The sequence below is a fragment of the Molothrus aeneus genome, chromosome 13, assembly GCF_037042795.1.
Source record: "Molothrus aeneus isolate 106 chromosome 13, BPBGC_Maene_1.0, whole genome shotgun sequence".
Lineage (NCBI taxonomy): Eukaryota > Metazoa > Chordata > Aves > Passeriformes > Icteridae > Molothrus > Molothrus aeneus.
In genome coordinates this window covers 10,183,557-10,209,833 of record NC_089658.1, presented here as the reverse complement: position 1 = coordinate 10,209,833, position 26,277 = coordinate 10,183,557, and the positions used below count along the sequence as shown (strand labels likewise).

At 34.9% G+C, this 26,277-nt stretch overlaps 1 protein-coding gene across 1 annotated transcript; it reads right to left on the bottom strand.

The window, feature by feature from the left end:
* Positions 1-1,277: 1,277 nt before the first annotated feature.
* FGF7 (fibroblast growth factor 7) lies at positions 1,278-25,934 on the bottom strand. Its single transcript, XM_066559054.1, has 3 exons — positions 25,649-25,934; positions 1,876-1,979; positions 1,278-1,472 (listed from the first exon to the last, which is right to left on the bottom strand). The coding sequence occupies exons 1-3, from the start codon at positions 25,932-25,934 to the stop codon at positions 1,278-1,280; spliced, it is 585 nt and encodes a 194-aa protein (XP_066415151.1).
* Between the last annotated feature and the right edge of the window lie 343 nt (positions 25,935-26,277).

Sequence of the window (26,277 nt, the reverse complement as noted above, 5' to 3'; positions counted from 1 at the left end):
TATTTCTGTATCTGTGAGTGGAGGTTCTACCATCTTTGGATTATTTACAGTGCCTGCTGGAACTGTAACCTTCTTTTACCTGGCATAACTCTGAGCATGCCAGTAATTCAATTATCAAGAGTATGTGGCATAGATTTTTAAAATTTTTGCATTGTTTCTTTTGAGATGTCCATTGTGTGATTTGCTGCAGGCTGTCATTTTTGTCTGCCATCCAATGTATGTTGGCAGGAAGGTTGTGTACTAGGCTTTGTGTCTGGTCACAAAAAAAAATTCATGCATCTCAGCCAGACCATTTTGTTATTCCTTTAGAATTAAAGGCATATGAAACAGATGCAGCTTAATAAGTATCTTTTTTTTATAAATAACATTTAAATAACTTAAAACAATAAAGTTCAAATACAACTTAAAATAAAGTTTAATGCTGTAACAACAGAAAAAGCATGTATAAGAATGGAAAAACAATATTGAAAGCTGTATGCCCTAACAGGAATTATACAAAAGATAGGATATGTTACATAAAAAACCTTAATATGTCTGAATTTTTGCTTCATTGTTATATAAAATGTTAATTTGTGAAAAGTGAGATGAAGTACATTATTTATTCCTATTTTTATTTTACATACACTATTTGAAACATCTTTTAGAGCAGCATTAGGTATTTGTTTCATTAATAGATAGGAACATTTTGTGTTAGAGTAAACTTAATTTGTCCAAACTAACTCTCTTATCTGAATACAACAATAAACATTTACAAGATTATATTTTTTTGATCATATAGTTTATGTATAGGATATGAGTTTCTTGGGGGAAGTATTTAAAATACTGCTCAGCCTCCACATTTTCTATTGACTTGATAATCTGACAACTCATTCCAGCAGCCTTAAAGTCTGACATATTTTACACAACATTATCATCTGCTTATTATTATTATAGCAGCCATATTTAAGAAGCAGATAGTTTTTTAAATAAAATATTATCAGATAATCAAGTAATGACTTATTCTTCAGGGTAAATTAATTTAAGAAACTACCCAGTTACAATGACTAAGATAATGATTGTACAACTCTTTAGAATTTTTTACAACTTTTAGTTAGTAAATCTGGTTTTGTGTATATTTTCAAATCTTTTTCATGTAGTCTCTTAAAAATAAACATAAATGCGCAAGTCCAGCTTGTTCAGTTTCTCAGTAGTATTCCAGCCTCTCTTGGTATCTTGTCAAACAGTCTTCTTAAAATTAATCTTCCTGCTGGAACTAGTTCTTTATAGATCATTTGTGATTAGGATATTGCCAGAGGAAGAAAGTGGGATGCTCTGTGTTCTTTCTTTGTCTTTTTACCTTTCATTGGAACCCCTTTGTGGTTTAGTGTAACAAACATCTCTTTCCCTTTGTGTGTCCATTTTGCAGAAGCATATGTGTTATAATGGTTTTCTTCAATCAGTTCAATGAAGTTGCAATCCTCATTGCAGACTTTCTGTTGAGAGTAAATAATAAAATATGGTAAAGCAAGAACAAAACTGTCTTTTAAAATACTTAGATTAGGGAAGATGGGGGAAGATGGGAGAAGAATAAGCATTAGTTAGACCTGGCATATTAGGAATATTTTAATAAATTAATTTGGCCTCTGAAATCTGAGTATTGAATGTTCTAGTTTTGTGTATTCCCCCTTAGTATTCCACATTTTGAAGAGGTGTATAAGACCTAATCATTGAATTTATTTAATGGACATAAAAGTCTAATATGGAATGCATGGGATAAGTCCAGAATACATTTTACTTAATTAGGAATCTGTTGTATAAAAAACCATACAAATGTTACATCTCAAAATACCTCTAAGATTGTAGGGATGTACACAGAAGAGAAGTTTGCATCCATACCTTTCCATAGAGTCGCCCTGACTTGTTCATTGCCAGAAAGTATTCACTTTCCACTCCTTTGATTGCCACTATTCCAACTGCCACCGTGCGGATTTCTAGAATACCTGCAAAGGTACACAGCAAGGGCTGTAAAATGGTTGGTTGTTCTCCAGTTAACTCTGAAGGTTTCCTTGAACTAATATTCTGTAGTATTTCCATGTTTATTGAATTTATTCTTGGAAAACAGGAAACTTAAGTACATTGTTGTGAAGAAAGGGCTAGACTTTAAAAATTCCCTATGTGATCTTGTCTGCATAGAGCTAAAATTATATGGTGGTAATTTTTAAGTATATACTGAAGTTGTGAAGTCTATAATATAAGTAATTTCTCTGTTTTAGAGAATCAGTTTAGCTTAGAGTTTATCAGGCTCAGGGTTTCATTTGGAATATTTAGTTAGCCATCAAGGTTCACAGAATTTGTGTAAAGCCTTTATTTTGAAGTTTTGTGTAGCAGTATCATCCTGTTGAAAGAGTGTAAACCTTAGAACTTGTGAATGACAGAAAACAGACCACAGTGTCTGAAATAAGATAAAGTATTTGCTTGACCTTTGTGTGCTTTTATGAGTGATCGGAGCTGTAAAGATACGTGTATTTGAAAATCATTAAAGGCTGCCCTGAGAGCCTATTTATTCAAAACCAGAAAGCATTTAGTGTTGTTTTCTATAACCTGATTTATTTTCATCTCACTGATACATATCAACAATACTTTCCTGTAGTCACTATGATACATTTAAGTTACCTGCAACATAAAAAAATATTCTTTTGTTAATATTAAAAAAAAAAGTGAAGGCAGGGGGATTATGCAAGTTATTAAGGAACACCAGGTTGTTTTCAAGCGTAAATGTTATTAATGTTTTCTTAAGCAGTAGTTTAGAGTTATATATCTGAGTTTGAGCTATTTCGTTCAATATTGAGTCACTGACAGAACTCTGCCATAGGAACTTCACTGTGACTCCTTCTCCAAAATGGAGTCTTTCAAAGGCAGCCAACTTGAGGCAAATTGCAAGAGCTAAGCATGGGGGAGACAAGTGAGGAAGGTGGGAGAGAGGCATGTGTTAGATTATCACCTGAATGTCCTCTTTAACAAAGCATTTCCTTTTGTTCCCTTTCAAGTTGGCATTGACTTTTCACAGCCGCACAGTAATAGGATTTTGTTAGTTAGGTTTTTAAGAAAGGCATTAAATATCTATGATATTTCTTCTTCCCCATACATTTTTCTCTTCTCTTGTCCTTTGCTTTCCTTCGTGTTGTTTTGCTTTTCTCCTTGATGTTACTGGTGTATCAGTTGTAGAACATATGGGTATATTTTTTGTCCTTTTTTCTTTAGCAGATGAGTTCCCTCTTCTCATGGTGTGTGCCCTGCTGGGCATTCAGCTCAGAGTGTTTATACTTCTATACTCCCCTATAATGCTAAGCCAGCTTTTTTTTTAAGTAAAGCTTTTAGAATTCTTTGACAAATTCCACGCTTCTGCAGGCCTAGAAATAGTTCTAACAAAGGGTAATTTGTAACCGAAACTTACAAAAATTATAATAACTATCATTTAAATTTCACTTTAGAAAAACCACAGTGAGGCTAAAAAACAGATGAACATCTGCATTTAGCCTAACAAAGAACACAACAGTGGAAGGGATCTCTGGGTCATCAAGTCCAGTGCTCTGCTAGCCAGGGAATTGCATCAGATAATTCTCTTTTCATAAACTTTGCCAATACTAAATTGGAGTTGTTATTTCTTTGCCCCCTGTGTTTCTGCTGAGGACTGTTCCAGAGTTTGATTTATTTTAATGGCTAGAGACTTTGTAGTAATTTGCAATCTGCATTTCTTCAGTGACAGCTTATATCCATTTGTTCTTTTGCCTCTGCTGGCCATTAATGTAAGGGGAGTTTTTAAAAAAAGTCTATGTTTGAGTTTTCTATTTATACAGAATTAAAAAAAAAATAAAAGATTCAAAATTACTTTTTAAAACAAATAATTCTAATAAGAATTGAGATTTCCTTGAGTAAGTTGATGTTGGCTGAAGTTAGAGTAGTAAGAAATCTCTCTACTTTAAAAAAGGAAATGCCAAAAGGTTTTGTCCAAAGCAATATTATTATTGTTACAATTTCTACATTATTTTTTTAGTTTTTTTATTTTTGCCTGAAGTAGATTGTGACTAACTTGTTGGAGTTACTTTATTTTGGTTTGGGATACTTGTTTTTCTACTTTATTCACAGTTGAGACATCAATGTCTTTCCTTGTCTTAAATGAGAAGGTCTATTCTTACATGCTTCCTTTTGAAGTAAAGGTGTTTAATCCTTTCAATATCTATTCATGAAAAGAAAAAAGTAACCAAGCTATGATGGGAAAGAGAAAATTCTTATACATAAATTGTTTCATTGAAATAGTCTTTTCATACTCTAGTAACCAAAATTACTTTAAAGGCATGCTTAAATTAATAAGATGTTGATAAGGAGAAATTCAGAAGGCCAAGCTTCAAAAAGGTCTTAAATATCCCTGATTTCAAAATTAAAATGTAAACTATGTTCTTCAGTTGCTTTATCTAAAGCATCCCCAGAGAAGTTTGGAAGAGTTTTAAGAAAAGACTTAACATACCACAAAGTAACTGGGAAAGAAATCAGATTAATGCCAGGAAAAGAAAAAAAACCAACCTAGAGATGGGCATCCAAAATTGAAAACAACTGTACTTCCTATAAAATCAGCATGAAATTCCAAACAATTTTATATGGTTGTATGGTCAGTGTATCAAATATAGCTTGAAATTCCTGTAGTGAATGAAGTTTCCTACAGAGCTGAAATTCCTCTGGTGTATGTAAAAGACACTCAGCAGAGATGGGCTATAGTTTGTCTTCAGAGAAGATGCCTATGGATGGTGGCAGCAGCCTTTGGAACCACTTGGTACAAATTAAATAACACACAGTTGATATCCAGTAGAAAAAAAAAAGTAAACAAAAATAAACAAAACAAGCCTTTAGGCTGACACAACAGTTTCAGTGGGTGAAATATGTATCAGGTTTTGGAGAAAATTTATGTCATTAATGAGGTGAGTTTCCTGGCATTCTGGTCTAGGATGACAGTTCCTCAGTCCTTCGAAGCAGACACTTTTTTGTGTAGACTTATTCTATAACCTGCCTGAATGGCAGGACAGTACCTCAGGCTGGAAATTTATGCAGAAAAATGGCATTTAGTTATATGATTGCTATAACATTGAGCATTGTCACGTGAGATGATTCTTTCCTGGCAAATAGTATTTGATAATTTTGTTTTTATCTCCTGATATTGTGCATTTTCTGATTCAATTAATATTTTCAAATCAGCATTTTCATCTTCCTTTTATTTATTAGACTCCTTTTTGCTTTTACAACACACTGACATCGTGTTTGTTAAAACAAATCTTTGCTTTTATTGCTACAAAATCTGTTTGCAGACTATATTAATTTCCATCAGTGTGCAGGCATAGTTGAATAGGCAGTTTCTTTATGTTTGCCCATAATACCCTTGAATAAAAGTATCTTATCTATAACAACGCAGCAAGAGCCTTGTGATTTAGCAAAATAAGGGCATTTCCCTTCACTCATTTGTCAGCTAAGAGGCTGAAAGAGCAATTTCAGCTCTGGCTCCTGAGAGCTGTAAGGAATGCAATAAGTGCTGCTCATGCCTGAAGATCCCACGGGCAGGTGTAACCTCTCAGGAGCTTTTGGAAGAGCAGGGGCAGCAGAACCACAGAGGGGGATCTCTTTTCATGTTCTAGGAAACTGCCCCAGTATGCAGGATTGTTCAGGAAGGTTCTGGGAAGCACATTTTGAGTTCAGTCCCCCGTCAGCTGGCTCTGTTTCCAGACATTTCATATGTTGCAGGTATCCCCTCAATGTCTATCACATGAAGTTTCTGGTCACTGCTCCTCAGTTTGCCCCAGTCAGTGCCTGTAGACATTCATTCAAAGAGACATTTTGACATCCATTACATTTTTCAGAAGGCTGACAGCAATTTCGTGCCAGTACTTTCCTGTTCTGCCAGATCCATGTGTTGTGGAAGCACATATGATATGTACAGCACTTTATTTCTTGTGGCTCTCTGTGTAGTGAAGGTGAAAAAAAGCAGTCTGTTGCTGATTTTTAGGGGTAGGGAGGCTGGCACTGACAGTTTAGCACTTGTGAGGAATGTGTTTGTGAAACACTCTTTCCTCAGCAGAATTGTCTTTAAAAATAAAGTATGTGAAATCTTAAATAGGGACAGAGGGGCAGAAAGGACTTGGATGGAAAATGAGTCAAAACAAAATGTAACTTCTAAATTTCACTAACTTGTGTTTCTCATTAATTGAATTTGGAGCACATACTTATGAATTCAAATGACCTTTGCAAATGATTCAAGGCCAAGAAAAATGATCTCGTCTTTGCTTAGAAGACACTGTTTAATGATAAGTAATGTAATTTGTTCTTTTGTTCTGGCACTTAATAAGTTAATTTTTGTGCCTCTTAAAGCCAGAAAATGTGGTTCATGATGGTCAATCTTGGAAGACTTTCATGATGTTATGGGTACATGTGTGCATTTGGTAAGCCAGCACAGTAAATAGCTGGTGTATTACACTTAAATGTTTTTCCAGAAGAATCTTATCAGTGAAATGAATACTTTTATTGGATAGTTTTGAAAGTCATTTGTTTCAGGAAATATTTTTCTCTCTTTTTTTTTTTAATATAGTGCCTATATTGTAAAGTATTTGTGCAATTTAAGTTATTTTGAGTCTTAATATTTTTAAATGGATGCATTGTGAAGTTCATTTTTAGGTAAAACAATTTATGTGCTCTTTCTGTCTCAAATATAAAAACTAACAGTAAAAAAAAACATACTGCAAATAAAGGTCTCGATTTAAGATACTTTGTAATATGACTTAATTTTTACCTTTCCTTATTATTAAATTAAAATTGATAGAAAGTAGAATTTGCATTTTTATTGAGTACTTTCTTAGCAAGAGAATGAAGGAGTTTCCTAGATGGTACCTCACAGAACTCCTGTTCATAAGCTTTTAAAGTAGAAATAAACGTACAGATATATGTTAAAATATGTTAGGATATGTTACAAAGCAGGAGGTTTCTCCACACCAGGAATTTTCTGTCTGTGGATGTGATTTTAATGAAGAATTAATTAACAGAAAACAAGTTGGTACATACATTCACTATCACTTTCTTCTGTCTTCTCCTTGTGATACTCGGAATTTGGATTTATGTAATAAACAAAAATATGTTGTTATTTACAGCATAGAAGGCTAAAAAAGATCTTCAGGGGCTTTTTGCTGTATCCATGTGTGCATTTGCTGTGCATGTGTAGAGTCTCTGAAGCACTTTAAATATGAATATGGCTGTAAAAATGATCTGAACAGAAATAATGGATCTGTCAAGGATTTTCAGGAGAACAGTTGAAGCTACTGCTTCAGTGAGATGCCAGACATCTGGATATCATGGAGAAATACTCAAAACTCCTGCGTTTGTCCTGTGTGCAATTTCCAAGCAGGAAAAATTGTAGTTGTCTGAGGAAACATGATTAACGATCGAGAGGTATTCCTTGGGGACTTGCTGCAGCTCAGGGTTCAGCATCCTCGAGCAGCAGGATTTGCTGACAAGATTCAGTTCGTGTACAGAACGTTTGATTAAGCATAAGTAGCTGATGTTTAATTACCCTTTTGCATTTCATTGGGCACAAAAAGGAGACATACTGTATTAAAATCAACTAAGTGCTAAACAGAAGTCCCTAAAGTATTTTTTGTACTCCATTAGATTATAATTTTAATTTTTTTTTATTTTACATTATCTTATCCATAAATGTCTCCACTGTTTTCCAGTCAGATAAACTAATTTATACATGCATTGCTAGATGCAACAACTTTATGATAAACCATTGTCCTGGTAATACTCAACATGACAGATAAGTTAGTTATGGAATATGAGCCGTGTCAAGGTTTATGAAAGAAACTGCTAACCTGATAACTCTGTGAAAACAGTATAAAAAAGGCAAGATAAGAACCAAAAATAAGAGAGAAGATACAACAGGAAGCTAAAATGATTGTTTAGAAATGCTGTTATTTTACTTCCAAGATCTGTTGTTGCATGTGTACTTGGACTTGTGGGTGTTTACCTTTATTGCAGAAAAGGAAGGGGTAAGCCAGGTTCCACTCTTAAGTCTGCATTTTTCAAAGTATTTACACAGTTTCTTATGCATCATGAAATGTATAATCTGCCCTTCCAACCATGGATGGCTGATACTATAGTGTAAAGTGAAGAGTGTGGTTTGAACTATGTTTGGAAATACATCTTCCTTTTTACTTTAAACTTAACACATTTGTTCTGCAGTGGGAAATATTAAAAGCCATAATATCTATTTTTAGTTATTTTTCAAATAACAATGAATAATAAATATAATAATGAATAAATGTAATGCAGTGATCATCAGTTTACAGCACTCTGTAAAGTCTACCTCCCCTAATTACTGTAGTGAGAATTTCATTGACCCTCTTGCAATTAATAATTGCTAAAGGGAAATACCTTAACATTTTCAAGTATTTTTCCTTACTGTACAACCTGTTTTGCCTCAGTTTTGTACTAACTCTCTGTTAATTTTGCTGAGTTAGGAGATAGTTTTATAAATCAAAAGCTTCATTCTTCATTGAAAATGGTGGCATAGTAAGAGTTGGTGTAGAATGTTCTGACTCTAAATTGATGCCTTCTGTGCATGTCTCTGCTGAACATTAGCTATTCAGACCACTCTATTTCCAATATTTCTATTGATTTGATCTTTAGAACAAAAGGGTGTGACATTTTTCACTTAAGTAGATTGCAAAGTTATGGAGTTTTTCAATTTTGAGGTGTGACTTGTGAATAGCAGTACATGGTAACAGCTGAATAACATGCTGCCCCAGGCAGTCCTTCTCTTGGGAATGTCTCATTAAACTTATTAGAAGTCTTTACTTCGCTGATCTCCGCTGCTTTATATAAATATTTTCTTGATCAGCCTCTAAGACAGCATGTAGTCATTTCTCATTTTTGCAGGAAACTACATTTCCCTCCAATAAAAATTGCCCTGAAGCTAAACATATGGTTATAATGAAGAATAATATTATTTTTTAGAATTAATACTGTCATGTAAAATTCAAGTCTTAATCCTCAGTCTGAAAAAGTGATCTCTTATTACAGCATTAATAATTTACTGATATGAAAAATGGAAAAAAAGAGTGGAATGACTGTTTACAAAATGTTGTTGTTTCCAAGCAGTAATAAAATTAATGATTTAATACTTTAGACTTGAACTTGTACAACAAATGCTTTCCCTACAGCTCAGATGAAGGCTATTTCTAGTATTTAAATATTTTGTGCCAATTTTATTAGAATAAATGATGTTTTCAAGCTCTGCAGACTTTCAGAATGTAGACTCAAAATACCAAAAGTAAATGTAAAATGTTGCTTATTAACCTTTTCAAAGCAAAATAAGATATATCCAACTAAAGGGAGAAAACTTCCCAGACTCAGTTTCAGTGTGTACAGCTATTTTGATTATCTGAACTTAGAAAATTCTACATAAGACCACAGCCTCCTGTTTTTCAAATTCTTCCATAATGCAAAAGTCTTTAAATAGATTACTTTGTCTTTTTAAAAAAATTTCGTTACTATTCTATTTTGTGTTTTTATCTGGTAATGAACTGTGTTTGCTCCTTTCCCGAGTTAGTGATCACAGTTGACATAAAATTATTCATATCATTTCTGTGGAAGATTTTTTCTTCTATTTTTCTAAGAAAAAAAGGAGTGCATGTTTACGTGCCTTTTCCATGTACAAGTATTTCATTCTCTGAATTGTGTCTGAGGAACATTAAATCCAGGTGCATTTCCTGTGTATCACCTGGATGAACTGGCTGCAGGCAGTTGCAAAATCAGCTTAAATATAACATGGCAAGGGGTGCTGGATTTATTCAGCTAAATGGAGCAAAAATAAATCCAGCATAGAATCTGCTCTTTTTACATGAAATTTTCCCTGAGCTCAAGGCCTTGCCGTTTTGTTCTGTGTATTGTCTCCAGCTGTTCCTGTAGCAGTTTTTCTGGTTCCTGAAACAGGCTTGACAAGAGGAAGAGCAGAGCCTTATTCTGGGGACAAACTGTGTTCTTTGAGGATAACTTAAAATTATACATCATTGAGACAAATCACTAAAAGCAAATATTAAATTCCTGTAGATTGATCATAATGAAATTCTGCAATGTGTTATCAGTTAAAATATATAGTACAACACTTTTTAACTGTGAAAATGGTCCCAGAAGTAGCTAATAACCAAAATTATTTAAAGTAAGTAAAATTCAGAAAGTGGTTGCAGAATAAAGAAGGTGGCAGTTTTCTAGAGCTTGAAGATATCCTGAGGGGCCTATGGAGTAGAAGCAAAGAGCTTTAAATGGTTTGAAATATTAGACAGTTAAATTTTGTTTCACATAGTTAAGAACTCATTTCAGTCATAAACACTGCAATCCTCTTGAAGAGAGACATCTTTTCCCACTCTCAGTAGTTATGTAAAATGTAGGACAAGCACTACCCAACTGCATCGATTTTAGTTCCATTTCCATAGATTTTAGTTCCATTTCCAGACCAGATCTGCTATTTTGTGTGGGAAGAGCTGCAGTTGGATATCTAAAAGTATCAATTACAGTGTCTAGAAGAACATGGGCAGGCACTACGTAATTCCTTCCAAGGTACAAAATGCAGGAAGCTGCTAAGAAAATTGTGCTAACCCCTTGCTGCCTCACAGAGTGGGAATTGATAGAAACCAGCTGGCTCACTCCTGCCTTCAAAACACTACTGGACATATATTTATATGTATGGCCGCTCAAGTTGTTCTGGTTTACTGCTGACAAATAATTTAGATTTAGTTGGACTTTCAAAATCTGTATAAGACCAGATACTAAATTATAAACTAATAGGAGAAAATTAAAATTCCCTTAAAATCAAAACCAATCGAATAATCTAATTAAATTCTGATAAATAAATTCGGATTTTGTAGCAGATGTTTCTCCTGTCTTGCTCAGTATATGGATCAAAACTTGTGTCAATTATCCTACCACTGTTGTTTTTTCAAATAGATTAGGTCATTCCTTGTTTTAATTTTGCCTAAAGTAAATAATTTCCTTCCTTCAGGTAAACACCCTGTTTTTACCAGTCTAAAATTTAAATCTGACTGGAAGCCTGACTTTAGGGAAATCAGTAGAATCTTTGCCATTACACACAGGCAGCACTTTGAAACCTCTCTGTTTACATGACCAGATATTTGTAAATGTGTAATTGTCATCCACTTGTTATCCTTAGTTTCCATCTCGCTTTACAATTCTATACCAAAACTGAGAAAAACAGCAGCATCAGCACCAGCAGAGAAAAATGTTCCTCTGCTACAGGACCAGTTGCTATTACCAGAGCAAATAGACTGTAGGAGCTGCAGCCAAACTTCTCTTTTATTCTGGATTTATTTATGTGACTTTTTAATCTGCCTTTTAAAATTTTAAAAGCTCAATTGACCAGTTGGAAAATCTGGACTTTTCAGTTTTGACTGCAAAGGCCAGGATGCAGAGTAACTGTCTTGAATCTGGTGATAAAAGTATCCATGCACACTCCTACTTTTGTCCATGTGCATAATATCAGGAAGTCAGTGAGAAAACTATTTCAACTAGAATAATGTAAACATTGTCTATTTTCTAGAGTCCACAACCTTTCTGTGCTTTGCTTTATTTGCATTAAATAGGAGTAGTGGCCTCATTTTTCAGTGACAGTTAATTGTACCCTGAAATTAGAAATCAGAGCTCTAGTACTCACATTCCAGTGTGTTGTGACAGAATACTATGATGTTATATTATGACAAGAAGTTATCAGTCATAGCTAATGTAAAAAAGTAATGGAATAAGTAATAAGTATTGAACAATTAAAAGAGCATAGGATTAGCCAAATTTTATGATATTTCTTTAAATGTTTTAATTAACTTTAATACATTTTAGTATATTGTTGGTTTTACATAATCCAGTTTCCCATTGCTTTTGTTCTAATTTTTTATATCCCCATGTGTGAATCAGCACAGTTATATTTATTTTCATTAAATTATTAGTTTATATTAGCTAAAGATGTATAGAGGGAACATAAAAAATGGCATCTTTGAAGTTAGAAAGCTGCCTTGTTGTCTTACCCAGTGTTCCTTTGCATTATCACCAAGAACCGCGCATGAAGTGTTCTTTCAATTAACCAGAGCATGTAAAAATGGTAGAAACCACTTCACTTTCTTTGCCTTTGCCTTTGCCTTTGCCTTTGCCTTTGCCTTTGCCTTTGCCTTTGCCTTTGCCTTTCCTTTTAACTAAGGGAAGCTTCTTGTGGCCCTGAGCAGCCTGAGGAAGGATGGGAGCTCTCCTGTGCCTGCAAACTGCAGTACTTCATTTGCTCAGCTCCCAAAGCACACAGGTACTGCTGTATCACTATCCAATGACTGTTTGTAATAAAGATAGCCGTGACCAGTCTGTTAAAGGATTTAATAACTTAAAGTCAGATCCATTCTGGCATCCATATTGTTATATTGGTGGAATTCCAAATGTCTATCTCCGATGATAATCAACCAACCTGTTTGATAGACAACAGTGCTGTACATTGGCATAAGTGTAAAGACATACTTTTCTCTTGACCTTGAAACAAATGGCAGATTTCATACCATTCAAGCATCAGAGAACAGCTTCAGTCAGGAGCCTTTGAGAATGTTCCACTTTTCAGTTTTTTCTGCTACAGTTTGTTCTTATATGTAGTGGTGTCATGGAAGTTTGATGAGCTCCATAGAAGTACTACATAAGCAACCTGTAGCAGAATATGTGGACCCTTTTAAAATCTGGGAAACAGCTGGTCTATGAGTTGTAGATATTTGAAAATATACATTTCAGTAGTGGGCTTGGACGAGGACCTTGTTCAAGAAGGGAAGAATGAAATGTTCATTTTAAGGAATCAGAGTAAAATAAGATTTCGTCCATAGTTTTATTAAATTAGATTACTCAGGTAGTTGCTGGTGGGGTTTTAATATAGGAATCTGGACTGGGTAGCAGATGCTGCAGGTGCAAATAAAGGGTTTGAAGCTCTTACATTTTTATTTTGTCGTGGATTTGCATTAAGTTTGCATAATTCTGTGATTGGCAGACTCAGTTTGACAGCCTTTTTTGAGTCTGCATTGTATTTATGATAATTTCTACTCCTTAAGGTACCGTTCTCTCCTAATGTTTGCAACATAAAATAGTGACTCCATAACATAGAACTTAGCAGGAAATTTTTGAACTGCCTTGAAGAGTGTACAGTTAAAAGAGCACAGGGCTTGGCTGTGCCCGTAGTGGCATGTTCTAAAATATATAAAGAAAACCTGTTCTTAGTAAAGGATTTGCTATGCTTTTTGCTCTGACTGAAACAATTATGGCTATTCTAAGCACTTAAGTGGTGAAGAAACCTTTTCTTTCTTTGCATAAAATATCTGTGACTTCAGCTGTATTGCAGCAAAGAGCTGGGGAAACACTACCCAAGTTTACTGAGCTCATGGGTTTTTTTAACCACACAAAATGAAACAAAGTAATTCTGCTGTTCTTAACTTTGTCTTTTTGTGCCACCTTAATTCCCCCATGAGTATCAACATATTCTTGATTCATATGTAAATGCAAATGTTCTACGGTGGGAAAAAAATTCACAAAATGAGATATACTTCTACTATTGAATATATATTCACTATAAATAATGCTGTCAGTTTTTAGTCAGTGTAGAAATGTGAATCTGTGATTTTAATATAGGTCAGAAAAACATAGAATAAACTTCTTGTTATATCTTTCATATGTAAATATAAATTCGCACATATATTTGAAAAGTGACAGCTAACTATTTTTTGAGTATCCTAAATTGGTATATTCTGATGTACTCTGCTTCTCAGACCATATCTTAAGAAGAATAAATAGTGATAGCAGTGTTACTCCTACACTGATATTGGTAAGATAGAGAAGTCATTCTGATTTGAAAGTCAGGAAGAGATTAATAGTGGAACAGGAATTTCATTTTCCTTTATGCCCAGTATTTATTACCAATGTTATGAAATGGTATCTTAAAGTAAAAGCACATGGGTTTGGAGAAGCAATAGTTATTATTTGCCATATTTTAAAATAAACTCCTCAGCCATGGAGAGGCATCAGTAACAAAACTTTTACTGATTTCAGTAGAGCCAGACTTTTACAAATGGCATGTATTTGTCTCTTTCCTAATATGGGTCTTTCAACTCTTGAGCAAACTTTTCCTAATGAATCACAGGGTTAGATAGCTTTTCCACTAGTAAGTAACTTAACTCCTCCACAGCTGTGCAATATTCTTTACTTTTAACAGCAGCTATTTAGACCATCAGTGATAGTTTTCCATAGTTCATCCCTAAGTCAGTATGAATAGAAAAGCCATATTTTGACTTTTTTTTGGAAAGAGCTAATGCTGTACTTCTTGGCAGTTACTTTCTCTGTTGATTACATCTCTGTGTTGTTGAGAATTTGTTTCAATCAAATACCATGCACACAGAGAGGGGATTGGTTTTTTTTCCACATAGAAATTGAAATTAATGAAACAAATATGGCATGGTCTGACAGGGCTCAAGTCCAACTTTTTTGTACAATACCACCTGTGATGTAGATTGCAGCACATGTGATTACAAGAGATGATCTATGCAGAATTCTTTAGGAATCCACTGACAGAGGCTAGTTTGGGCTGCAGCTGTCAGATAGCTCTTAAGAGGAAAACAAAGAAAGGAACCATCCTGCTGTGACGGGTCTGGTGTTGGAGAGTAAACTCGGAAAACGAGCACTGTAACAAACTATTCTCCTTGCTAAGCTGAGTTCAGCTGAATACACCCAGAACTGCATTATTGAAGTATGAACAAGACAATATAATAAATTGTGATCCAAAATCCTCAATATTTACAGTGCTGTATACAGACAGAAATAGTCTTCATTTTCCTAAATCACCTTAAAAGAGGTGACTACCTTTGGAATCTGGGTAGTCTATTGGGGAAATAGTTTATACAAAACTAATATTCTGTTTTCTCATACATGAGTAAGGATACCCTAAACAAAATTATGTCATGGACAGAAAACAGTGAACAGCAATGTGAAGAGGAAGAAAGGGAAGAAAGATTTTTGTGAGGGCAGTCATGACTTTAATTGAGCCCTAGCAGGAGAAAAATATCTTTATCTTATGTATACAAGATTATCACTTACAAGTGATTAGACAAAGTCAGAAAACATGGGTTCTGTTATTTTTGTCTGACATAGTTGAATAACAGTGGCAACTTGCACATTTTTGTAGATACCACCTAAAGTGATGTAGAAATGTAAGCACCATATTTGTATGCTGTGGGGTTTAGGCTTAAGTATTGCCCATTTTTAAGGTAGCTTGAAGTGTCCCTTGAGTAGTTGTCAGCCCTTTTAGAGAACTGTCTCTGGGTTGTCTACAGATCCTATGAGAAAAGGACAGCGTACAGATACCTACTTGAGTTTATGGAATATTTTGTTATCTAAGAAGAAAATGTCTTGTTTTGATAAACATAGAAGTGTATTCTATTTCAAATGTTGAACGGTTCTGAATAATTCTCCAATAATTTCTTACTATAATTATGATAAAAATATCTTTTATCACTAGATCATTTTCTGCTTAGATAATATAGCCATTGTTGCCCATTTGTTTCTCTTAAATAATCTCCCTGGATCAGAGTTAGGCTGTTCATCACTGAACTAAATTAGTGGGGTTCGCCTTGCATGTTATAAATAATTTGAAAATTCTCCTTTTGGTATAATGGTAGTTTTATAGTTTTGGTATAGACTGGTTTTGCTTCCAGTGTTCCTTCTGGATGAAAGTGCCATTTCAGAAGTTTTCATCAGAATGTGTCCTAGAAGAATATGACTAAATTAGAGGAATTCAAATTCAAAACACTGTATTACTTAGCTAAAAAATCAACAGAGCATGATTTCTGCGAAATATGTGGTAATAGTTTCCTAGAAAGATGTGGTAATTTTTTTTTTCTTAAGTTTTGTTGCATGATAGTTCTCTTCAGTAATATAGACTGAATTTCCCAAGTCACATAAGGGTGCAATCAGAAATGAAAGCATGCTAAGTAATTTTAGTTTGATACTTGGTAAAGGAGGCTGAGTGCCGTTTGCTAATATAAACATTCTGATTGAAGTTGGTGTATAATAATCTAAAAGCGTGGTTTTATTAATAGCTGTGTTATTTTCATTGCTCAATTTAGAAGGTATTTAAAGGGATGAGTATAAGTGGCCTAGGACTCTTGCCATTTACTCTATAATTTGAGCAGACTCTCCTAAGGCTACTCTCAAAGTTGATGTAACATTTGATTTCCTTTGAACTATTAAATATCTTCTACAAAGTCCAACACAAATTCACCCAAATATGTGGCTGTTGCACTGGTAGTAAGGTAGAACAACATGCCAGACTGTCTTTCACAACTTCAAAAAGGGAGCTTTTCTGGTTGCTGAAGCAGATACTCAGAGAAAATGCTCAGCCCTGTGAAACAGTGTCAGTACTGATGGGGTGGCAGGATGCAAAACAGAGCAAAGACTCAAAGCACCTGTGTACCTGCTACATACTAATGAGAGGAAGAAGGGCAGAACCAGGCCCTTGTGGCTGGCCAGCAGTCAGGAGAGGACTCCTTACAGGGAAGAGGCTCTCCATCCATTTCCTGCTGGGGTTTTTGCCACAGGTTCTTTTCTCGTCCCTTACCTGGTGTGGTAGGTGGTATTTTGTTTCCTGAGTAGATGAATTGTCTTTTTGGAATCATCATTTGGGCATAAATTAGTTTCTTTGTTTTCTACTGGTTTGCAGTCATTTAGAGTGCTCTAAAGAACTTGCTTGCCCTGGGAATTATGTACCTTTTTATTTGGTTTTAATTTTCAGTCTTTGTTGGAAATACTGAGTGGAATCTCCATGCTCAGTAAAAGACGTAAGAAGTTTGGTTAGAAGAGTGGAGCTTATTTAAATAGGAAGAAGGGCTTTTTTCACTAGTTAGTTTGAAAGCATTTGTATATAATTTTGCTTTTGATTAGTAGCAATGTTTGTAGGCAGAGTGCCGTGTGAGCTCTGTCACATTTGCAGTTCAGATGTGGTCAGAGATGTACATGGCAGAGAATTCTTTTTGTGCTATGTTCTAGTGTGGTATTGCTAAGGTGATGCTGAACTAATGCAGGCACTCCTGCTGTGTATGGAATTCAGTTGGGATGAATCTCACTGGACACAGGTATTTGTTCCTGTGGTTATGTAAAGCTACTATTACAATTTTTTGCTGTAGCATTGGGAAGTGACATGGCTGTGATGACTTCAGGACTTTTCAGGTGCAGTTTTCCCACAAGCAAACATAAAGGGCTGCTGCTGAGGGAGATCTTGTACTTGCCTTTCCCACAGCATAAATCTCCCTTGTTGTAAGGCAGCTCTATCAAGCAAGTTCCATTATTTGAATCACTCTGTGCTGGATTTACATAGCTAGTTCCCTAAATCCTTGTAAAGTGTCACCAATAAGCACTGAAAAACGGCTTGGATTTCTGTGTATCATCTTGCACATTATGCACAGTCCCCAAGCTGCCTGGGCTATTCCAAAGGAAATAAATTAGTTTGGTGGAGTTAAAGTTGCTTTTGAAAGCTGGTGAAAGTTGCAGTTTCCTATTGTGTTAGTACTGACTGCACTCTCCAGGATACAGTTATCCTTTCTGGTTTAGTTCAGAGTTGCTGTCAGGGAGTACAGCTCTTGTTTTCACAAGGACCTACACAAACACTGGATGGAATCACTCCTCTGTTTGCTGCCTTCTTCCCTTGACTAGGTCAGCATTCTCTCCCAAATCCATCTGCTTAGTGACTAGCTAGAGAGCCTGAACATTGCCACCCTTAGAGTTCATGTAGACCACTCAAAGGGCAAGTCTATCATCACCATGTAATGTTGTGAATGTGTTATACAAGAAGCAAGCTCTTGGAATGAGCATTTCCACACACCTGGCATGTAAAACTCCATGTTTGCCACTGCATTCCAGCTGTGCACACAAACAGCCACTGAACAACGGCACCAGTTCACCTGAGCAGCTCAGGGACTGCAGCACAGATTCACATACAACCTTTTCCAAATTTGATCTTGATTGTGGTTATTTTTTCCTTCTAATATTTTTTCAGCTCTAGATAATATGTATGTTCATCTAAAAGAATGTTTGTATTTTAACAGCCATAAAGTTATCTCTTAATTCTTTTTTTTTTCTGTAAACATTTACTTTTGATCGAAATATCAAACCCCATGTGATGTTTAAAGGTCATAATAAAACATATAAAATTAGCAAGGTTTTAAAGGAAAATATACTTCTTTTTTGGGGCTGTTTTTTCTGCTTTGAAATACAATACCTTCTTGTTAGACAAATATTAAAAATGCAAGGTATCAAAATAGCCAAGGACAAGTCTGATCACCTTCTTTTTATAGTCTATAGCACCTCCCAGTGTCTGCTGACACATTTAAAAGGAAGCAAGCTTACCAAAAATGGAAATACTAATGCTAAGAAACACAGTAAAAAGAAATATCCCCCAGGTTATGGGGGTATTCAAAACGTGTCATTATTGAAGAGATGGACATGAGTGGTGTGTGTTGATCCCTGTTGAAGTCACTGTGTTTATCAATGCCATGGAATGGTCATGTTTGCTGTTTTAATTTATAGTTTTGAGTTATCTATCCATTCTGCCTGGGCTTAATTTTGAAAAACTGGATGCAGAAGGAAGATTTCAGTGTTTTGAATGGAGTATCTAGACCCTTTAATAATTTCATCCTGGTTTTGTTCTTTGTTTTAAAAGCTAAATAATAGTCAAAAGAGCCTATTGATTGCATTGGTATTTTTATTGCTTCTTTGGTGTCTTTTCATGAAGTTGTGGGCCACATCTTGAATATCCACTTCTAACTTTTCAACGCCAATTGTTACAAAGAATTTTTTCCATTTGAATAAATGATGTCATGTGTTATGAAAGTTTTAAAGTGTGACAATTCAGTACTATGATTGTTAACCTCTATTATGTTACTCTCATAAAAATTTTCACTATTAACATTTTATTAATAATGCTTCTAAATTGCATACACCAGAAGGCTAACTTGATCTTTCTTTCATATCCAGATTTAAAAATAATGTCAAAGGTCAAACAAGACAATTGAAATACTGTTGCCAAATATAGTCATAGACAGTCAATTATGCAACAAAAGCAGTGTGCCACCCATGAAGAGTAACAGCCTACATTTGCCTAAACTTTGTTTTGATGAGAAATGTGTTCCAAAATATACTGCTAGTTGATAGAACTTGTAATGTTGAACAGTGTAATTATATGGTTTAGGATGTCTTGGTCTTCCTAAGCTTTAAGGAAGATGGGGAGGAAAGCCAACTCTGTTGTGTATTCCAGGATCCTAGAAATCTGAAACAATCACTTTCAGATCCTCAAACAATACAGAAAGTGGGAAGCTGTGAACGGGAATAACTGGATTTGGGCTTTGTTTCGCGAGACTGACTGTATAAGGAATTAAATTTTATACCAAATTCTATTTGCTTGTAGGGAAATTGCTTTTTTAAGATTCATCTGAGCTCTGTGTTTTTCCGTCTGGCTACTGACTTCAGGACTTCTAGTTCATTTTCAATTAGTCAATTAATGTTCTATTATCAAATTATTTAATGTTTATAATATTAACACACAATTCTTTTGTGGCTTGAAAGTTTTTTACTAATACTATTTAAAGCTCTTTACAAAGAGGTGAATAATTCTTTTTCATTGAGGCACAGAGAGTTTGAAGAGTTTTCCCAAAGTCTGTAAGCAAATTGCTTAGAAGTTTGGATTAGCCTCAAGTCTCTTGAGTCTCAGGTCAGGGCCACTTCAGCACATTTTCTTCAAGATGGAGCAATAACATATTTAATGATACAACACTCAATTTTTTGAAGATTCAGAAATTGTAAACAATGTGGGGGGGAAAGCTGTGGGGGAAAAGGAGCTGCAATTTATCTTTATATGTATCTTGTGACTGCTTCTGTAGTTGGCTGCTAAATTTGATTGATAGTTCTATAAAAATGCACTATTTCTCATTTCTGATAAATTTCAGTATTGAGAGATACAGAAAAACTGCCAAGTCACAGCTGAACTACGAGGGTGTATCAAGGTCAAAGGAATCCATAAGGGCAGTGTGTACAGACTCAGATTTTTTCACTGCTCAGACTGATGGTAGCTGAGTTTTGAAGCTCCCCCAGGCAGGCATTGCCCTGTTGGTGTATGTTAACTTGTGGAGCTGCTGCCTGGGCCTGAGGCCAGAGGTTTGAGTTTTCCCCCACAGAGCTTATGCAATCATTTTTGTTCATGAGAGTGAGAAGAAAGTGAGTGCAAACTGCTACCGTCTGGCTTTACACATATTTTTCAGCTGGCAAATGCCTAAGAATAGACAAGGTGATGAAGATTCAGGAGGTAAATTCAGAAGTTGTAAACAGTTTTAATTGTGTTCTGCACCCCTCTTATATTATGCCAGTTGAGCAGTGATCTGGATGTTGATAGGTGAGACTGAAGAATCTTGCTGTAATCATTCAGGGCTTCACACCCTGCTTTCTTCTCACCTCCCCAAAGGCTACACTCACCAAAAAACTCAATAAAAGCTGTAAGACAGGTATAACTGAGCTGCTTCTGTTATCTACATCTTTGCTAAAACCCATCTTCATCAGCAGTTGAGGGTGAAAAGCTGGGATTTGTGATACGGCATAGACTGAGGGATAGGCATTTATCTTTCTGCTGGCTACTTGAGGGTACCCCCAGTGCCAGACAAAGAACTGGGGAGGCAGCAGGGGAATCTGGTATATTAGGTTTGATTAGTTACTGCGGGAGAGAAAGTCATCCTTGGTGCTGTGGATTAGGTTTTGAGAGGATATGTATCTATTTCCATTTGGATTAAATCTTTCTGTTATAATTAGAAAGATTAGCAGAGTACTAATGTGAAACAAAACCACTTCCATGTTAGTGAAGGTTTGTGTTCTCCTGGCACCAAAGTGTTGGTTGAACCACAACTTCTTGAAAAACCAAGAATGTAGTTGCAGAGACAGACTTTCTGTTTGTCTGGAATGTGCATAACCCTTAACTGCATCTAGTCCATCAATACCTGTCTTGAAATATCTGATTTTCAGGAGCTGAGTCTTCTTGGCTCATCTATGTAATATGTATTTAAGCAACAGCAATAAAATTTATACAGTAACACAGCATACTTATATTTGTTTTATGCTAAGAAGCTTAAATAAAATGCTAGTAATTCTGATTTCTAAGCAAGTTAGAATATTTAACCACTAAGATATGTATAAAGTGTATTTTGTCATCAGTTAGGGTTTACATTTGAGTGAAACTGAGTTGAAGTTCATTTAATATTGCCGAAAACTTTGACTTGTTGGATTCTGGTCAAATAGAAGTAGTTTTCCAAGATAAAATTGTAATCAAGATTTCAGCCATTTTATGTCAAGATCTCACTAGACTACTTTCTCTACTTTTTCTTTGGTTGGCTTTACCCACTGAAAAAGAAGAGGAAATAGGCACTTTCTGGGTTTAGAGCACACATGGAATATGATAGGATCAGACATGTTAGGATTCAGGTTCCGGGAAGGCTTTCCTAGTAACTAAGAGACCCTTTGAAGTCTTCAAAATGAGATTCCAAAGGCAACAGAGCATGGAAAGTCCTAAAGCATCATCCAGTCATAGTTAAAAAAAATCCTCTTGGATAGAGTCAAAACAAACTGATTTTTGCTGTCTTTTTTCTGAACAAAATTAACTAAATCTGGCAAAATTCTGAAACACTAACTGAAATGAAGGCAGGAGTAAACAGTGATAAGGAGTGATTAATTTTTCTATCAAAGATTAAGAGTTAGCAAATTGCTTTGTTATCTCCAAGATTTGTTCAGTCAATCTCACATTTTACAATAATGAATTCAAAAGGTGCATTTTGTGTGCACACTGAGATTCTTTTCCTTGAACAAGATGCAGAATTTATTTTTTCTTAAAAAGGTTCAGGCTTTGGCAAGTTTTAGTAAGTTTTTCTAAAAGAGAAATTTTTTTATGAATAATGACAGATTTTTCTGGGTGACCTAACCTCTTGGCTGCTGCCTAATTCTTGCTTTAGTTTTTCAGTGTGTAACTCTCAGTTCTCCCTCTGCCATTTAGTTTTCAGATTGAAAGCAAAGCTGTCAGGTGCAAATTGATTTCCCCTACTTAGTGGAGATCACTGTCCTCTGATTTGATTAGTTCACTCTTGAGTTATCACCTTTATGTCCACCAGAAGGCTCTACTGCTTTCTGAAATGTGCACAGAACCATATTCTTTGGGTACCTAATAAGGTCAGCACTGTTCTAAACAGGATTTGGCAATTTGCTTGCACTGAGACAGCACACACTTATTTCTGTAATTAATTCTAATTAATGTTCTAATGTTTTTAAGAAATAAAAATTAAATTCTAATGTTTTTAAGAAATAAAAATCTGATAAATACAGATTATTTACAATTGGTGAGTGAAGATTTGGTTCAGTATTTTGTTCTGATGTGAAATTTGAATCCACACACATTTAATACAGTGGCTGTTAACTGAAAACCTTAGAAATTTTAACACTTTCGCTATTTATGCTGTTACTTTCATAGTATGTGTATATATATTTATTCTGTGATTAGAGAAGTTTGAAATACAAAGACCTTAATTCCTCACCATCTCAGTGTTCTTATAGTTATAATCCCAATTAGTAAGAGAACCTCTATGAATTTTGGCACTTGCCAAAATTGTGATGAAGTTATCCTTCTACAGACATTTCTCAGTGTGAAGACTGTTCTTCACAATATTCATGCTTCACACCTCATGGGTTGGAAAGAAGTGGCTCACTTGATCTTCAAAACTGTCAGCACAGCTTTCTTCATGAAGCTAAGCTATGATAGGTAAAAATATGATTTTGTTCTCATTTTATTTCAGTAGCACAAATTGGCAAACTCAAAAGGGAAAAGAATTCCTTTTATTTATTATGTAAGTGGAAAATTGGGATAAAATGAGAAGAAACCTCTTGGAGCAACACTTTTCCTGTCCACTGATTAGTTTGACTGCAGCAGTTCTGGCATTCCATCCTAACAGGTTTGATTTACCTTTTACTATCTTTCAGAAATCATAGAACAAGAATGTTTGAACACACAGAAATACATCCTTTTCATCTGTATGGTTTTAAAATTATGCTTTTCAGAGAACGTGGATAAAAGTAGCCTGTTTAAACTTCTAATGTTACTTTTTTTCCTTAGGGAAGGAAAAACCACTAGTATGCCTTAGGGAAGGTGTACTAGTCTAGGTGGGCATTATTTTTTCTGGGTTTTTTGTTTGTTTGTTTTGCTTTTTGCCCCCTCATATAATATAATTTTATTATGGTTATTGATTTTAGTAGAGAACCATAGGCACATCTTCAGAAAGGCTGTTTACATCTTTTGTTGAACAAAGGGTATGACAAAAAGTGTTCCCATAATATTGCTACAGTGCTAATTTCTGTAGTTTCTCACAAAATCCAGATTGTCAGTGTTCACATTTTTCTAGTCCTCTTTGTCTATATTTGCCTATCTACTTTTGCAACAAAAGCATTTGGGTGTTATTCCTTAAGATACAATAGATAAATTAGAGTATTAAAGTTAAGAGGGTGGGAACTTCCTACATACTTCTGCCAATTTAAAGATAGTTCATCACAGTGCACATCAGTTACCAGATAACCGTTACAATTCCATTTGGTTTTTCTCATCATACTCATTGCATTTTCCAGAAAACGGATTGGGTTTTTTTTTTTTCCACTGCAATGTAAACATGAGGGTTTAGTGACTCAAGTTTGCCTTTCTATAATTTGTAATAGTTAGTTACCATCACTAAATTATCATGAAGTGTTCAGGAAACTGCAAGAGACTACATCATTGGCACAAGAGGATGTGGTGTTCTCTAATGGGCTCACTACAGAACGTTTAAAGGTGTCAATGTGCTTAAGCAGAATGGAATCCTTCAGAGAACTGAGAACCTCTGCTTGAATTTGAAATAATGCTAAATTGCTAACAAAGTTTTACTTAAGCATCATGGAACTAACTAAAAAAGCAACTCTGTATAGTAAATTACTTAGCTCAAGGTGCTGTCATAATGTGTTTGTAAATAATAACAGAAAAAAATTTGGTACTGTGAATATTCACTTATCTTCATTAATTCAGAAGAATCACTTTCAACAATCAGTAACATTTTTTCCAGTGATTTTTTTAATGGGAACAACATTTCAGTTCAAAACTAGTCCTATGGATCTCTATTGTAGCAATGCCCTCCTGAAACTCCAAGGGAGTCTTGAACACGGACCAAACAATTTAGTTGGCTGCTGGCCATGTGTTGTCTTTCAGAGGAATATGGTTATTCACTATGTAATAGTGTAGGAAGAAAGGAGACATATGGAAACAAATTTTAAAAGAAACAGTAACGTTAGTCAATGCAGTTTTAGCCACACAAGTTGCCAAGCACTTAATGTAGTCATGAAGCAGAGGAATAACTGCTGAAGCCCACTAGCCAGGCGCGTAACACGCCAAAGTGCTGCTCTGCTGGAACACAGGCACTCAGCTTCAGCTGAAGGCTGACACACAGTTCTTGAAGTTTGATTTATGGATTTCTTTTGCTGCTGCTATTATAAAAAGCACACTATTATATACAACAAATTAAATAATTTTTGAGCAGCATTCTTGGAAATATATTTGTCCTTTTATTTGTCTCTAAACACTAGACCAGCATGTCCCTGGTCCCTTTTTGTTATAATTTTGTTTTGAAATGTGCGGTATAATCCTATATCTTCCCATTGCATCTTAACAAAGTAATGCCTTTTCAAGTAGATGTCATGTTTCTCTAAATAAACAATACATTTGTAACAACACAAAAGACAAAGTGGCAAAAATAGTGACTGTAAAAATTGATATCTTCAAATATTAATCAAAGATTATATAGGTATTTGTGTGGAAAATACATATTAGTACAACAATTCATTTTCCAGATCAGAATTTATACTTGGTAGAGCTTCATAAAATATTGTATGTCCATTCTCTCTAGATGAGTCATAGTTTTGGAAGAAAGGGGGGAGAATATTTTTTCAGCATTATGATCATTGTAATAATGAACTGCAGAAACTATAATAGATTTTGTTCCTGGCTTGGCAAACTATCTAAAAGATTTTGCAAGAGAGTTTACATAATTCTTTCCATTGAACTTTCTAGTATTTCTGTGTTTTAATTGTTAACTCAAACACACCAAACTTTTAGGTAGTTTGTGCTCTATATAAATGTGGTTTAATGTTTCAGGAGTATTTTATGAGGAGAGTTGGTAGCTATGCATTTTTGTACATACAACCTTAGTTCACTTATTAAAATAGGCTCTCTGTTTGCTAATAGTTCCCAGCTGTAACTAATACATTAACAGATCTACAATGCAGTATTTAAAATGACGCATTTCAAAATCAATAGCAAATGTCCTGCTGTACGATTAATTGGAAAACTTGTTTTACACAATGGTCAGTACATGATACAAAACTCTTTAGGAATTATGGTAAATCAAGGAGTAGGAAACAATGATGTGTAAATTTCTAAAAACTTACAAAAAGCAAAAATAGTACTTACTGTAGTTGTTGTTTGCTTCTCTTGTCCCCTTCACTTTGCCTCGTTTATCAATCCTCATATACCACTGAGTTCGACAGAAAAGTCTTCTCACTCTTACATCCCCCCCTTCCATATAATCATAGCTTCTGGTATGTCGCTCAGGGCTGGAACAGTTCACATTTGTAGCCATTTGCTCTGGAGTCATGTCATTGCAAGCTAAAGATATAGTGCCCATTAGAAAGATAATGTAAAAGTATGATCTGTAGAGCAAAATTGGCAGGATCCATGTCAGTATCCATTTGTGCATTATAGTGCAGTGTTCTGGGTGTTCATGAACAACATAATGAAAATTAAATCTCAAGTAGACTGTTGCTCTTAGGTCACCGACCTGCCTTCTGTCTTTACGAGTTACAGATTCATTTAAGTGAGATTGCTCCCTCTTCTAGAATTCTGATCGTTATTCCTTAATAGTTAATGGCGAAATAGAAGAGCTTCTTAAATATCTCTTCAGTCAGAATATCCTTTAAAGACACAAGTTATAAAAACCTTTGTTGTTGTGACCTTCTTTACTACTTGAATTTGCTGCTTGCACTGAAAGTAAAAGATCTGTGAGAAAAGGTGCATGTGTAAGTCTTTATGCTCAATTGTTA

Coding starts and splice junctions, on each gene's coding strand:
- FGF7 (XM_066559054.1), bottom strand. CDS start 25,934: ATGCACAAATGGATACTGACATGGATCCTGCCAATTTTGCTCTACAGA. Junction 1,980..25,648: donor AGAAGCAAACAACAACTACA/GTAAGTACTATT, acceptor GTACCTTTGCAG/GTATTCTAGAAATCCGCACG. Junction 1,473..1,875: donor CAGGGCGACTCTATGGAAAG/GTATGGATGCAA, acceptor TACTCTCAACAG/AAAGTCTGCAATGAGGATTG.